The following is a 15,391-nucleotide window of genomic DNA, read 5'->3' on the forward strand; positions in this document are numbered from 1 at the left end:
AATAACCAACCAACCCCTACCCTAACTCAGATTACCCAACGCTAGCCTATAATAATAAATGTAGATGTAGACAATGTCAATTGTCATGGGGAACACTTAAATTGTGATTTTCTGAAACAATGTCGATTTTCATTTTGAGGTCTATTTTGAGGGAGTTCCAGAAAACAAATGATCTATGATAGGGTTACCATATTTGGAAATCAGAAAAGAGGACACTTTTTTCAAATTTTCAGACTTGCAAAACCGGAGGAAAATCCTGAAAAATTGGTAAATTTTTCCCACGTAGTCGGTTGACTAAAAAGAAATCAACTTTCCGACCCAGCTCCCGAGATTCCCGGCGGAGCGTTACTTCGGTGCTGATTTACTGTAGCTTATCTAAGTCGATTTTGCCATATATTCAACCAGAATTCTCAAAAAAGAGGACACTTTCAATAAAGTCAAAAAGAGGTCAATTCCTCTTAAAAAAGGACGTATGGTAACCCTACTCTAAGATAAGTTCACAATTTTTCATTGTAATTGGATCATAACAGGTGAGATTCACTGAATAGGCAACCTTTCAAATTAGATTATTATTATACCGGTATCAATATATGAATGGCTTCTTGGAGGTACAGAACTTCAATGAATATAGAATTGAATAGTGGGTACGATGAGGGACTTGGCACCAATTTACAATAGTGATTCAAATAATTGTTACACATATCAACCAAACACGGTAACCAGTAAGGCTACGCCAAATCCTGTAATAATTTCCAATCACCATTATATAGTAAAATTGCTTACAAAGATGCACATTACAATACCTTTGTTTCCCTGCTCACTAAGTGCTTCTTCAACTTCCTTCTCATATTTCGCTGATTTATTGTTGAATTCCTCATTGGTGATGGCCGCCATCTACACTGCACTTGCTTTGATACAACAAAATAGCTATAAATATATTGGAAATTCCTGTCTTGAGCATATGCCAGAAAAAAAAAACCGGTGAAATAGGCAATTATGGCATTGTTTGTAACCACACACATCGAACTGTACGTCTATACGGTAATCATAACTTTATATATATTACAGAAAATTCAACCGCTCTGGAGATGCCGAAAGCTAAAAAGAAATATTTGGCATTCCATCATTCTTTCGTTACGGCTGCATATTATTAAAAATCTGTTACGTGGCACCGGCTTCAAATACAAATGTCATGTCGAACCGCACTTGGTATTGCTAAACATATAATGTCCTTCGTGTCTATATTGTTCTAACGCCATTTGCTTGGCGGTAGACTGATAAATTCGTTACAGTATTTATAATAAGATAATTTATTTTTCAGATTTCCATGATCTAGTCACGGTCCACTGCCGTCATAAATATACCTATTATGACGCAATAAGTAGGTAATGTGTAAGGCGCAAGGTCGCGCTAACGGCGCTAGAGTATGAAGATTCTATATTTAGTTGAATCAGAGATGCCACTCCTGGGTTTTTCCACCCATATCTGGGTTTTTCGAGCATCACCTGGGTTTGTGGGTTTTTGTGCTTGAAATCTGAGATTTTTTCAACATCATGTTTGTCAGCGCAAAATTGATTATTAGATTAGTAAGATCTTCTAGTGTCGACAGATTCCACTATGAGTCCAAAGAGGCCCATTTACTATTAAAATTAGAGGTCTTGGCGTGATGTGATAGAGCTTCATTGAATACTGACTACTAGGTCGCAGAAAGTCATGTTCACGGGGCAACTCTGATTTAGGACTTGAATGCTACCGTTAGCCCTGCAACAAATTCGTTGTGTGTCAGTAAATAGTAGGCCTATGTAACTGCTGTAAAGTATGCAATTTATGCACATGGAAAGACCAATTGTTGATCTAACTAATTTACCATGTTGGCATCAGAGTAGATTCACTTTCAACAGGGATAGTCAAAGAGAGACATTTTGGGCAACCGGGCAAGTTATTCAGAGTGAGATAGTGTAATGAGATAGTGTAATGGTTGTGCGTCCGGCTTCTCGATCGGTAGGTCGAGGGTTCGATCCCTGGCCGGGTCAGACCAAAGACTCGAAAACTGGTATCCGCGGCTATCCTGCTAGGCGCTCAGCAATCACGGATAGCATGGAGGAGAAAAAAACCGGGGGTGCAGACTAGGGTTGGATTATCCGGATAACGGTTAACCGGTTAACCGCAGGTATTTTCACTATCTGATATCCGGATATTTTTCTGCCGGTTAACCGGATAAAAAATAATCGTTGCTAATGCATTTTACACGTTTTAGTAAGCTTCAATAAGTCGTATTCAGTGTTGGCGCGGCCGATTAACGAGAAGCGTGTTGCCAATTAGCGAGATGCGCCTGTACACATTGCACAATGTAATGTGACGCGATTTCCTGCTGAGAAGATTGTTCAATTAGGTCATTGATTGCCGCGCGCTCGGCTATCGTCTCTGGCCTGATTTATCGCGTCTTCAACAAGCCGATAGTTCCACTGGATTGAAGAATCGCATCTGCAATAGGCCATGTGCATTGTGCAGTGTACACACTATTCCATCGCTGGCCTGCACAATCGCATCTTCATTGGCTTGGTGCTCACGATATTATCGTTGACCTGCACAATCGCATCTGCAATAGGCCTACGAACGATATAATCGCTGGCCTAACCATCTCGGACCCAGCATGCATTGGCTCCTATCTCTCGATGGCTTGTTGACGATATGCCGTTAAGTGTATTCTAATTAGTGATTCTGAGAGATACACCGCGAAACTGAATGACATCGAATGTTCGCAAAAATGTTCGCGCGTGCAAGCGTAATTGATTTCCGCTGATGATTAATTCGAAAAAAAAAATCGAAACCCCCTGATTTATTTCAATCCCCCTACATTTTCGGCTGGCTGCGTGCCTGATCACGTGAATTAGAGCGAGGTATCATGTCGGCATCAATTCCAGTATCAGCTAGTCGTCCGTCTAGTACTTCAAACCTAAACATAAGGATGGTCAAAAGGATGTAAAGCCGTTGAAGTTTCCGGCGTACGACCTGCCAACCTTTTGACTCTCTACGAAGCGCTGCTTTCTATTCACCCCACTTCTGTGGAAGCTGAAAAAGCATTCAATGAACGTGGACTCTTTGTTACAAAATTCCGGTCCCGGCTACAGGATCCCACAATTGATGCATCTGTGCTTTATAAAGAGGGCATTGCAGAAGCAGTGAACATTAAATTTGCTTGGTTTTTCTCGTATTCGCCCATACTGCGCGCGTAGGTAGGTACTCTACAATAACACTGTGCAATGATTTTGCGATCCGTTTTACATGCAGACCTAATGAAATCGATTGTCTCACTTAGCAGTTATTATCCGGTTAACCGGTTAGATAAATTCCAAAATATCCGGATATATCCGTTATCCGGATAGTGAAAATTATTGATATCCGAACTAACCGTAGTGCAGACTAGATGACCTTACTATAAAGGCCGTATCGCATCTCCGTCGTCAAAGCATCTTGGTGGTGCAGGCGAAAAAGAATACCATATCTCTCTCTCTCTCTCTCTGAGAGGGGTTTGTTAAATGCAAATGTACTCCTAATTTCATGATTTGGCAGTTTCTTTTTCGACTAAACATCCCAGATAAAAGTGTTTGTACCAGGTTTAATGAATCGAAAGCTATTTTCAATCTATCTGGTCAGCTCGCAGTCACTAGAACTACCCTACAATCATCCTCACGATAGATGGGGATTAGCATTGTTACTAACATTACGAATATATAATACACTACGTATTGACCCCCCATACCGAATGCCTGGTAGCAATGTGTCGAGAGTAAAACATCATATTTCGATGGATTTGCTCATTTACCTGAGCAACATACACATTATAGTATGGAAATGAACCGTTGGGATTTCAATATCAAGGGCTAAAACTTCTTGCATGTCCGTATAACTGTTATTAAAGACTCTCAGTCACTGTTTTACAGCTATATCATAGAAATTTGAGTGAAATAGAGGATCTGGGTTTTTTTAACGTCCAAATCTGGATTTTTCCAAAATATCTCAGTGGCATCTCTGAGTTGAATAATTCTTTGAACCGATAGCAGACGATATAGATAATATTAGGATCTTGGTTGCTTTCACACCCTATTTGGCGTCCACTTGCAACGTAATAATTTTATTTACCACACGAGCTTTCGGAGCTCCGCACCCTCGTCTGGTGTTGAAGTGAAAAAAAAAAACTTCAATATACTACCGTATAGAATGGTATATTCATGTCAATATAAGGCCTACTATTTAATTTTATTTAGTTAGTAGCCAAGTCATACCTATCGATATTTGCTGCAAGAAAAAGGCCATGCCCTGTTTCTGCAAGGGACACATTATCGTGACATATTACTGAGCTGAAATATTGCAATATTGTGACAAGTTGAATCAGAACATGATAATCATTTAGGATTACTCAGCTTCACATGTAGATTATGATTTTATTGGTGTTTAACAGTCCTGTTGATTAACAAGCATCATACACGTATTTGGTTTGCATATCCGCCATTATCAAATTCAAATATTAGGCCTATTATTAGTGGCAATGTGATTATAAAACTTGTTACGTCATTGGGTATTCCAACTGTCATCATAACTGCCAAACAATATAAAGTGAAGGCTATTTTAATAGGGTCAGTTCACTTATGCTGAAATTAATTCAAAGTATTTTTGGTGAACTTCTACTATAGCTTCTTATTTTAGTCCGCTGACTGCAATCGTCAACATATACGTGATTGCGCTTATCACTAGCACTGACTACATACTAGGCAAAGCATATGGCCAAAGCAGGCCCCCCTAAGCAATTGGCTCTAACAGGACCTGAAGATCAAAATGTAACATTTGAAATCGCAGGTAAGTACACGAGTCCAAACATTCCGACTCTCTGCCTTTTGAGTCAGTTATGGTTATGGATCTCTCAAATTCCTAAGGTACAAGTTTTTCCATCTAAAGATCTATTCAGCCTCTTGCATGGTATCCAAGATTACAAGTGTTTATTCAATGTGAACAAGGACGGTATTCATTGCTTCAGCTCAACGGCTCGTGTCTTAGGGCACATTCACAGTGAAAAGAATGCAATAGACTTGACCAAACTATGAATCTAAATGGTTGACTGTCAACTAACTAATGGTTGTTTGATTGGTTAGTCCTAATTGCGGATTTTGTAAATAGAGTAGTTCTAGTCCTGGTTGCACATTTGAAAAACTTATGCCGAACAATTGAAAACTTATATCGCGAAAAGGATGTTCTCCTGTGTGATATTTTTGCAGCCATTGCTAGCTCAAAGTCGTCTCTACTAACAATTACATAGCCAGGGTAGGTTTTGGGTCGAAACCCCTCCAATTTCAAAATACTGATGTTCATGTGGAAAATCCCAATAAAATAAAAACTAGTGAGTTGCTTCTGAATTAAATCTAATTAATAAATTGCTGATTTTTAAAGGTCTAGTTTTAGTCGCTAGTTTTGAAAATTGAGTAGTTCCAGTAGTTTGTTCAAGTTTGGAATGCATATAGTTCCGGTTCCGTCTCCGAAGCTGTCGGGCACTGATCCAAAAACTATACCTTCTTTTTGATAGGGAGGGATTCTACTTAAAAGCAATATGCGAAAATCTACCAAAAATGTGGCCAGTCAATCACTACACCACTGGTTCCACTACGTTGTGTACCACTTGGCTGCACCAATGCGTACAATTGTGTATATGGAACGTTCTTTCCATTTCTCTACTACTTGATGAAGATTGCCCCTGACGCGTTTCAGTCGAAAATATAATTCAGTGATAATTGAAAATAGTACAAAAAAGTCTCTAATGCAGCTCCCAAATTCATATTTTACTGATGGTATTTTTCCACAACTTCTGTTATCATTTCGGCCCGTCTTCGATATACGGCCCATATCAAACAAGCGTTCCCATGAAACCAATGAATGGTTCCCATGAACACCATGACAAAATTTATAAACATCAAAATTTATTGTTTTAGGTTGGAGTAGGCGCATTAGGGTTGGGGGATGACTGGTAGGCCTACTAGGGTTGAGGATATTATCACTATATCCTTCACCCCTACCCTGATGTCACTAACTCCCAACCCTAATATCTGTCTTCCCCCAACTACAATAAATTTTGACGTTTCCAAATTTTAGCATGTTGTTCATAGGAATATTTATTGGTTTCGGGGGGAACACTGACAGTTTGATATGGACGGTATATCTTAGAAGCGTCATTTTTTCTTCGCTATTATTTCATATGGTTTATTGAGACTGACTATCACCCCCGTTATTATAAAATACTTGTTTATGTTACACTGTTTTACCGCTTTGGTGACAAAATACTAAATATTCGGTCGGTCTCAAGCAATATTACTTTGCGACGAATCAAATTCTTCATTTTGTTCAGACCGACCCTCGCCATTATCAAAATGGTTCATGAAAATTTTACTGATTGTCGCGATTCTACTCATGCTTGGTTCATTCGTCTCCATTATCTTCTTATTTTCAGTTTGGCAGGTGAGAAGTTTACTGCATCCTTATCTTTCAAGAGGACAGATATGACACAAAATTATTCCTTACTCCACTTTGGCAACGATTTTAACATAATGCGTAATGCCACTAATCAGGCTTAGACAACTAGAATATTTGCTTTTAATCAGACATTTTTGAAACCTCCTCTTTGAGCACCACACTGTTCGCTGATGATAGTCACCTCCTCTCTTCAGCATCTTCGACGCCAGAGCTGGATGCCCTGACTAGTGACCAAATGCTTAAAGTCCACGAGTGGACGGCCCAGAACAACTTTTGCATAAACGCCTCGAAATCCCAATTGCAACACAGATAATGCCAAATATCTCGGGGTTATACTGGACTCGAACATGCCCTGGAAGAGTCATATTCACCCTAGAAACTGAATTATCACCGAAGTGCGGCCTGTTCTACAGCCTTAGGCGCTTCATGCCAGCATGGTTTCTTCTGATACTCTATAAATCCTTAATCCAATCGAAGTTACATTATGGCATCCTCTGGTGGGGGGTAGCCAGTAACACTGCACTCAAGCCACTGCAAAAAGTATAGCATAAAGTACTCCGAATCATAGCTAGGGCCTCAAAGGGGCCTGGCTGCCAATCCAACAAGTCGCTGCTGAAGAGATTCGGCGTCGAAAACGTAGAAGATATGCGGAAACTACTAATTGCCAAGTTTATGTATCAGTTCCACTGCGGTCGTTGCCCCGAATATTTCAATGACTTCTTTACCTCGGAATCAAAAGCGCACAAGAGCAACACACGTCGTCCAAATATCATATGATCGACCGAAAAGATCATCGCTCTATCAAATATGCCGGACCTGATGTGTGGAGTAGTATCCCGCCGGCCATCCGACAGTCGACGAGCATGTCCACATTCAAGTCGAAATACAAGCAATTACTACTAAATAAATACAGTCCATCCTCAAGATTACCGGACCACGACTGACCTATCGATCTCGCTTGCATGACATGCCGCCCGATTTCTTATCGTTTTTTTACATACTATCTTCTTTACTTTGATTCAGTGTGCTCCTCTTTACATCGCCTAGGCCAAGGTGAGTGTCTGATTCCATAGACTACTACAAGTCGCTTCGACATCTTCCTATCTTTTCATTGTATCGCATTTTTTGTGGTGTATTGAACTGATCAAATTGCTAATAAACCAATGATGATGATGACTATAGCTATACATTTTTCCCCGAATTAGACTGGAATTAGAAGTAAAGCTACACAGTTTTTTCCAAATCATATTAAAATTAGCATTGCTGAATTCGCGAAAACTGGGACATTGTATGAAGTTAGGCTCATGTCATACCATAGTTCATTCTCTTAAGCATGGGAATGGCAAATGTCTGTACAGCAAGCTTGGCTCGTTTCGTACTATACAGTTCTGTAGAATTTTCAATAAAACAAGAAATATGATTAGCATTAACATTGGAGCGTAGATATATTTCGCAAATTAAATTGGAATATGAATTGAAGCAAAGAAACGTTTAGCAAATTAGATTGCCGGCATTTAGTTCTAATTATCTAATTTGAGAACTAGAATTAGTCGCCACAGTCTGCCGCTAATTGAAAAATTAATGGAGTGGTTCTCCCTAGCACATAGATTACTGTGACTGTATAATCTGGGAAGCTGAAGACTTTAAAAATATCAATAACTTGAAAATTGATCTGAAAATTTGACCTCGATTCATGAGTCTTTTCATGAGCATCCAAACATTTGGTTCTGGTAATTTATTGACTTGATATCAATATTATTGTTATTAATATTGTGACTGTAACAGATAGGTGTCCCATTCGTTGACCGTTCAAGACTTCCAGATTAATTACATGGATCAATATGACTCCTAAAAACCGTGCATGTATTTTTTTATGAATGTGCAATTTTTCAGTTTCAGGAAATAGCACCGGTCGTAACGGAAATTGCTATCGCACAAAACAACAGCTTACCAGGTAGAAAATAAAATTATGATATAAGAAAGTTCTAGGAAATCGCTGTTTACTGTAAAACAATGTTCAAGATCATTCACTTTATGTTGTTACAGTAGGGTTACCATACGGATTTGTCCTACTTTTGCAAGAAATCGAAAATGTCCTCCGAGCACGCCGAAACGTTTTCCTTTTTTGGCAATTTGTCCTTATTTACAACTGTGATAACCTGGCAATTGTATAGACCAGTGGTTCCCAACGTGGGCGATATTGCCCCCCAGGGGGCGATTTGGCAGCCTAGGGGGGCGTAAGTGACGAAGGGAGATATAGGGGTGCGAAAATGGACAAAGGAGGCGATGACGCGTCAAAACGGTTAAATTGGAGTCAAGTCAGAGAAAATACTTTTTTCTTTAGTCAACCCACGGAAATTTAATTGCAAAAGTGTAAAATTCGACAGCGAGCCGAAAAGTTCACCTTTTTTTTTAGTCAACCTGCCCATGATTACAGATTGTGTACCGATTTTTCGGTTCACAAAATCTGGGGTGCGATGATCGGCGTTGAGCTTGAAAAGGGGGCGATGAGTCGAAAAAGGTTGGGAATCACTGGTATAGACAGAACTGGAAAAGGCCATAAACGGCACTTTCTAGTTTCGATTTTGAAAAATGACCTTTTCTTTGTTATTTCTAGTTAACGCAACAGAATTATGTTACAGCAAGGCTTTCGGGGGTCGAGTTGAAAAAATGACTTGTATTTCCAGTCAAAATTTTCTTCAATTCCTCGTTATTCCTAGGGCTGGGCAAAATCGAGTACCTGAGTGATTCGATTCTGAATCACCTAATATGCTTCGAGTCGAGTAATCGAGTACCACTCATTATGACGTCATAACAGAATGTAATACGTCAAAGTTCAAATATGTACCGTTTATGCCACCACAATGAATAAAATGCCTGTTATCCATATAATAAATGACACTATGATATTTTTTCGACCATACTGATTTCATTCCACTTGGTGACAATGATTTGAGATAATCATGACTTCAGAAATGTGCTACGTCCAGTAACCTTCGTAGCTTTGTAATATATGTTTCGTATGCTAAGATACCACCAATCAAATTTTCAAGGCTTAACAGTGAAAATAGTATCGAAACTATAATTCTCGTTGATAAATCAACTTTCAGTGGCGAGATGCGTATAATTTCAGTACTCGAAAAAATCGTCTTTTACTACTCGACTCGAATCATTAAAAATAATACTCGATTCGGATTCGAGTACTCGAATCATTGTGCCCAGCCCTAGTTATTCCCCACACATCGAGAAGTGATCCTCATGAAAACAATGAATGTTTCCCATGAACACGTGAAAATTTATAAACATTTAAATAAATTGTTTTTCGCGTTGAGATTAGGGTCGGGGTGGGATATATTAGGGTCGGGGCAGGGAATATTAAGGTCAGGGTGGGAGATATTAGGTTTGGGGGAGAGGGAATATTAGGGTTGTGGGAAGGGAATATTAGGGTCGGGTTGGGAGAAGGAAATATTAGGGTCGGGTTGGGGGAAAGGGACATTAAAGTCAAGGTCGGGGTAGGATATCCCAAGATGAGGGTTGGGATTATCGTAAGATTAGGGTTGTAGGTGGGTTAGGGTTGAAGTTGGGGTCAGGGTAACCCAGGATTAGTGTTAGGAGTATTGTGCTCCTCACCTCCAACTATAATCTTGGGATATCCTAACCCCAACCTTGACCCTAACCCTAATATCCCCTGACCCAACCCTAATCTTACGATACGCCCAACCCTAATCTTACGATATTCTTACCCCAACCTTGACCTAACCCATGCTAATATCTCCACCCCCACCCTAATATCCTCCTTTCCAACCCTAATATCCGTCTCCGTCTTTCACATGATCATGGGAAAAATTTGTTGTTTCCACGGGGATCACTCCCGAATGTGTGGGGAATAACAAAGAAGTGCCAAATTTTCAAATTACCCGTATTCTCGTACGATTTTATAAGTTTTGCGATTTGTAAAAAGTGTCCTCTTTCTGAACCTCAAAATATAGTAACCCTATATCCTATCTGTAATAGTCGGAGGTTAGAATGTTTTGAGAATTTTTGCAGAAATTCAAACGAGCATCCAGGCACAAGAGAGCACAGTCCACAACATTGATAGCGCTCTCATTGAAAAATTGGCAGAACTGGAAGAAGGTATTTCACATTAGTCGATGTACTCGAGCAACCCTACGTTTAATCACGGTAAATTACCGTCATCAGACATTGCATCTGTGAGATTAGAAAATGCACGACCTCTAGCGGAGCTAAATGATGGTCTGCAAAGAAATTCTGAGGAAATGCTGCACGTCGGTGAAGTGTTACATTCATTTATGATGGGACTTGAGGAAGTTACCATTGAAATATTTGATGGAAAAGCAGAAGAGCGTGAGATGTTTTCGTATTTGCTACTTACTATGGTCAATAACATTTTAATAAAGGTGTTGGTTTTATGATGGGAATGTCTGCTGCGTATTTCTAGAATTACCAAGTTACAAAAACGGACTTGATGCCAGAAGACAAGTTATCGATTCAATGGTGGAAGAAATTGCGAGTAAGATTGTCATTATCACATTTGAAAAGATGGTTTCCTTAATGAAATCTTGATCGTGCTGACAGCTGTTTATAGTTATATTAAGTCTCAACACTGTGACTCGACTAATCCCGGAATTGGACTCGCTGGTGACTTGAGAACGACTACAGAGCTATAAAAGCAAGATTGACCTGTGATGCAGAACCTTGTGACTTGGTTTCAATCGTTTTCTCTCTGCAGTCATATTGAAATGTACCACAGGACATGTATCTTAGGGTTGCCATATTTTGGAAATCTGAAAAGACGACACATTTTCATTGCTGATTTACTGGATTTCAGTCGAATTTGGCCCTATATTTACTCAAATTTTCAAAAAAGAGGAAATTTGGGCTTCCTCCGGGGACACTTTCAAAAAAGTAAAAAAAGAGGACAAATCCTCTTAAAAGAAGACGTATGGTAACCCTAGGCTAATGTATCTGTGGAATGAAATCATAAATGAAGAAGTTCAGTGTCATGAAAATCTTATTAAAAACAATACTTGTATCTTCAATGAGTTTTTATTGGAGCTATGAATACCACCAAAACTGTGTGACGCATGTTTCCAAGTATCATGTAAATGAGAAAAAGGAGTGACCATCTGCGCCCGGCCAAAGTTTCAGGTCACTTATGCATTTTTCAGCCGTAACCAGTGATATCCAGGAGGTCAATTCAATCGCAGCGTTGCAGTTTGAAAAGCTTTCAAATTTATGGAGCTTCATTAATAGTAAGTACTCAATGCTTAAGGAGGGATACCAGCGCTGCTCATACTCGGACCTGAATTTTCGTTCTTCTGCAAGGTTTTTGAAGTATACCTACCTTTTCTTACCAATTTTGTATTTTGTTAAAAATATTGTGGTGTTATGTACCTAAATTAATAATATTGGGTTGCTGGTTCCAACTTCAGATAAAGCTAATTGAACGCGGCATTGGCAACAATATTGTTGTTACAAGAGATGCCAGCATGCAGCATCGGCGAAAACGTTACTTAGGATTCGGAGAACATCATTGCGAATTATTTGATTTTACTTACAATATAATGACCGATGGTTGTAATGACTCGAGTCGACTTAGTACTCTTGTGTATTAACTCGGCTTGTACTCGAGTCATTGCACAATGCACATGTCCCAATCCATGCTATATGTCTTAGTTCAAGTCTGTTGTATCAGCACCGATACTTGAAAAATGTTCTCAGAAACTCATTTATCTAATTCAACAAACATGTCAAGAGTACGGTAATAAAAATGAATGTCTCACTAGAGTTTCAAAACAGTGAGTTGAACTTGACTTGGTGGTGAATAGAAAATGACTTGAGTCAAAACTTTGAGTAAGATTGACTTGAGATTGGTAACAACCTTGTGCTGATCAGAAGCTTTTTAGTCCAATACAACATTTTAGTCATGCCGTTGATATTTACTTATAGGTCCTAGTCAAATTGAAGTTGATCGTAAGTTTCACAAAATTTCATGCTGACGAATTCTTATATTTCCATAAAAGCATTCGTAACGTGATTTATGGAAATCGCAGTGAACAGCCGTAGCACTTTTTTACATTTAGTTTAGAGCGAGACAGTTAAATTTATTAAATTCCTTGGCCCCAGAATTGGTTACTTAGACATTTTGATTGGTTTTCTACCATCACTGTAGCGCAGGATATTGATCTTAAAGATTTTCCCTATGTGGAACCACCTAGTGACAAGAAAATTTCAGATCTTTTGAACGGATGAAATTTTTTCAAAATTTTTTTATTTACTCAGAATTCAAAAAAGAATAATGTGTAGATATTGGAAAAGTCTTGGACATTATACTACAGCCCTTGCAAAATTATAATGGAATTAGCCGTGATCAAGTATTTCAAATTTGAAGCCGTACCAGTATATGCCCACAGCCCAATCTTGGATATGTAACGATAATTACAGCTTTCAATCTTCGGGACATACGTCTGTCTGATGGAGGCTACAATTACGGCCGGGTCGAATTGCGCTTCTACGAGATCTGGGGAACCGTATGCGATGTAGGATGGGCCTTGAGTGATGGGCACGTTGTCTGTAAGATGCTGGGATTTGACAAGGCGGCATCAGTCGGAACTGGTCCGGCGGGCGCAGGCCGAATTTGGACGAGCAATTTGATTTGCAATGGACAGGAGAGCCACATCAGATCTTGCGGTTTGTCGTTGTCTGTCGACGACGATTGTACTCATGACAATGACGCCTCAGTTGTTTGTGCAGACACGTGATTGGGATGTCACAGTTTGTAGTGTGTTCCATATTTTTATTGGCTTTTCGAAAAATTGTTGGGCTGCGTAGCAAATATGACTCAATTCCAGCCGGTAGAAGCAAAGTTATTGGTGTTCCAAAATTCGAATTCAAAATCATAGTTGGTGGGTAGTTTCATAATTAAAAATTGAAAGAATTACCAGCCGTAATTACTATTTCTTTTTTTTTTTCAAATTACAAAATTTTGTACTCTGATAATTTCGCTTCCACTGGTTGGAATTAAGCCAAATTTGTTATCAATCGTTTCTTTAGACAGCTTAACAATTTCATGAGATTGATGGTAAAATTTGGAATAACATTTATTTTCTCAATAATTAAAAAAATTTGTAACTGTAGTAGATTCGCTTCTACAAGTGGGAATTGAGTCAAATTTGTTGTACACCAGTTTTTTTAGCCAACCTAGCAACTCTATCGAATATCCGGTGATACTTGTAGATAATAGTTATTTTTAAGCAAACCTAGTGTTCGATGTTCATTGTTCAATTTTAGATATTGCTGCATCTAACTTATTTGAGACACCATCAAAGAATATTTCAATCGTTCTTTGTATGATAACATTGTATCATTCTATTTTCAAATTTTGTATTACACAAACCTACACATACCTGTTTGTGATCAGACTGGATACAAGTATTTCATTCTCTATGCGTCGATTGCATATGTTAGGAGATTTTAAAGTCGCAGCCATCATATATCACATAATCTGTATCGTGTGTGATAATCTCAATTACATTCATCATGCTGAGGTGACAATTTTAATCACCTAACTTAGGGTTGCCATATTTTTGTGTCACAAATTCCGGACGCTCTTTAGCGCCCACTGGTGGGTTTTAAAATCGAGCACATTGATGATCATTATGACGTCACACCAGCAAAGCTTTGTCCATCTACAAGAGATGGTCACGATCCGATTCAGGAGTTTGTGGTTGTGTGTTATAAGTTGTAACCAGGGCCGAAGCCACATTTTTCAGCCCCTCCCTCACAAATGAACACTGAATTTGGGCCCACCGTAGGGTAATCGATGCAACAATGAATTACGTCAATAATATTGGTTCTTCCATACATTAATATATAATTTTGATCCTCTCTCCACCCAAATGATCAGATTTATTGGTAGAGCTGGAAAGCTGGTGGTGGCGGATGATGACTTCGAAAATGAAAGCAGGGTAATTGTACATCGTTAAGTCATGTTCATGTCACACACATAAGATTATTTTTCAGCCTAATGCCGGTGCGCACTGCACCACTGAGCTATATAAACACTGCACATCCGGTGGTTTCCAACCTTTTATGGTCGCGACTCCATTTCCAATTTGCCGTCGACGAGCTCCTAATTTGATTACCTGATTACTAATTAAAGACAGACCCATTTGCCAAGACTTACTCATGGCCAATTTCGGAAGCTGATTACGTTCAACATCTTCTCGAACCCCAGAATAAAGCCAAACTACCCCCAGGTTTAGAACCACTATCTTTGAATAAAGCATCCAAAATCTATGAATATACCGTTATTTTGTATTTGCGATTAAAATTAGACTTATTTGTGTAATTAATGCTATTTTAATTAATTTTTGATCGCAGTTGTTACGAGGGTGGTAGTCCCCATATTAAAACCAATATATGCGGTACTAAATCGTGCGAAGCGCGAAGAAAAATTTCATGTAGCTTAAATCTGCCAAAAAATAGTATTGTTTATGTTAATTGACGAAAAAATTATGAGCTTATTTCAAGCCTTCAAAATTCCGGACATTTAGGCATATTTTAGAAATTCCTCCCGAACGCAGTTTCAACAGTGAAATTCCGGACATGTCCGGGAAATTCCGGACTTATGGCAACCCTAACCAACTACAATACAACATATGTAACTTGATATTTATATAATATGCACATGGTTCAGAGCTTCCAAAATCAAGGTCAGCACATAAATTCAACGCAAAGTATGCAACATATCCTATGAAAGTGAGGAAAGTTCAATTTGGATTCTTTACAGCAGTGGTTCTCAAACTAGTGGACGTGAAAGCATTCGAAGAGGGGGGGCACGAAGCCGCCG

At 39.0% G+C, this 15,391-nt stretch overlaps 2 protein-coding genes across 3 annotated transcripts in view; one reads left to right on the plus strand and one right to left on the minus strand.

The window, feature by feature from the left end:
* Positions 1-7,423, minus strand: part of LOC145458135 (uncharacterized) — a 22,131-nt gene extending 14,708 nt beyond the window's left edge. Inside the window, exon 1 of one of the 2 annotated variants that reach the window (XM_080336485.1) lies at positions 6,701-7,423. In XM_080336485.1, the coding sequence (XP_080192611.1) occupies positions 6,701-6,716 (16 nt within the window). In that variant the 5' untranslated portion in view covers positions 6,717-7,423. Of the gene's footprint in view, positions 1-803; positions 1,012-6,700 lie in introns of those variants that run through there. The other variant, XM_080336484.1, reaches the window with a different exon arrangement.
* Positions 3,504-13,945, plus strand: LOC145458137 (uncharacterized). Its single transcript, XM_080336486.1, has 8 exons — positions 3,504-4,857; positions 6,395-6,504; positions 8,413-8,473; positions 10,567-10,653; positions 10,720-10,884; positions 10,979-11,050; positions 11,709-11,792; positions 12,985-13,945. The coding sequence occupies exons 1-8, from the start codon at positions 4,782-4,784 to the stop codon at positions 13,299-13,301; spliced, it is 972 nt and encodes a 323-aa protein (XP_080192612.1). The 5' UTR covers positions 3,504-4,781; the 3' UTR covers positions 13,302-13,945.
* Positions 13,946-15,391: the final 1,446 nt, after the last annotated feature.

Source organism: Botryllus schlosseri, chromosome 15, assembly GCF_051294905.1.
Source record: "Botryllus schlosseri isolate E-star chromosome 15, Bs_hap1, whole genome shotgun sequence".
NCBI classification, from domain to species: Eukaryota; Metazoa; Chordata; class Ascidiacea; order Stolidobranchia; family Styelidae; genus Botryllus; species Botryllus schlosseri.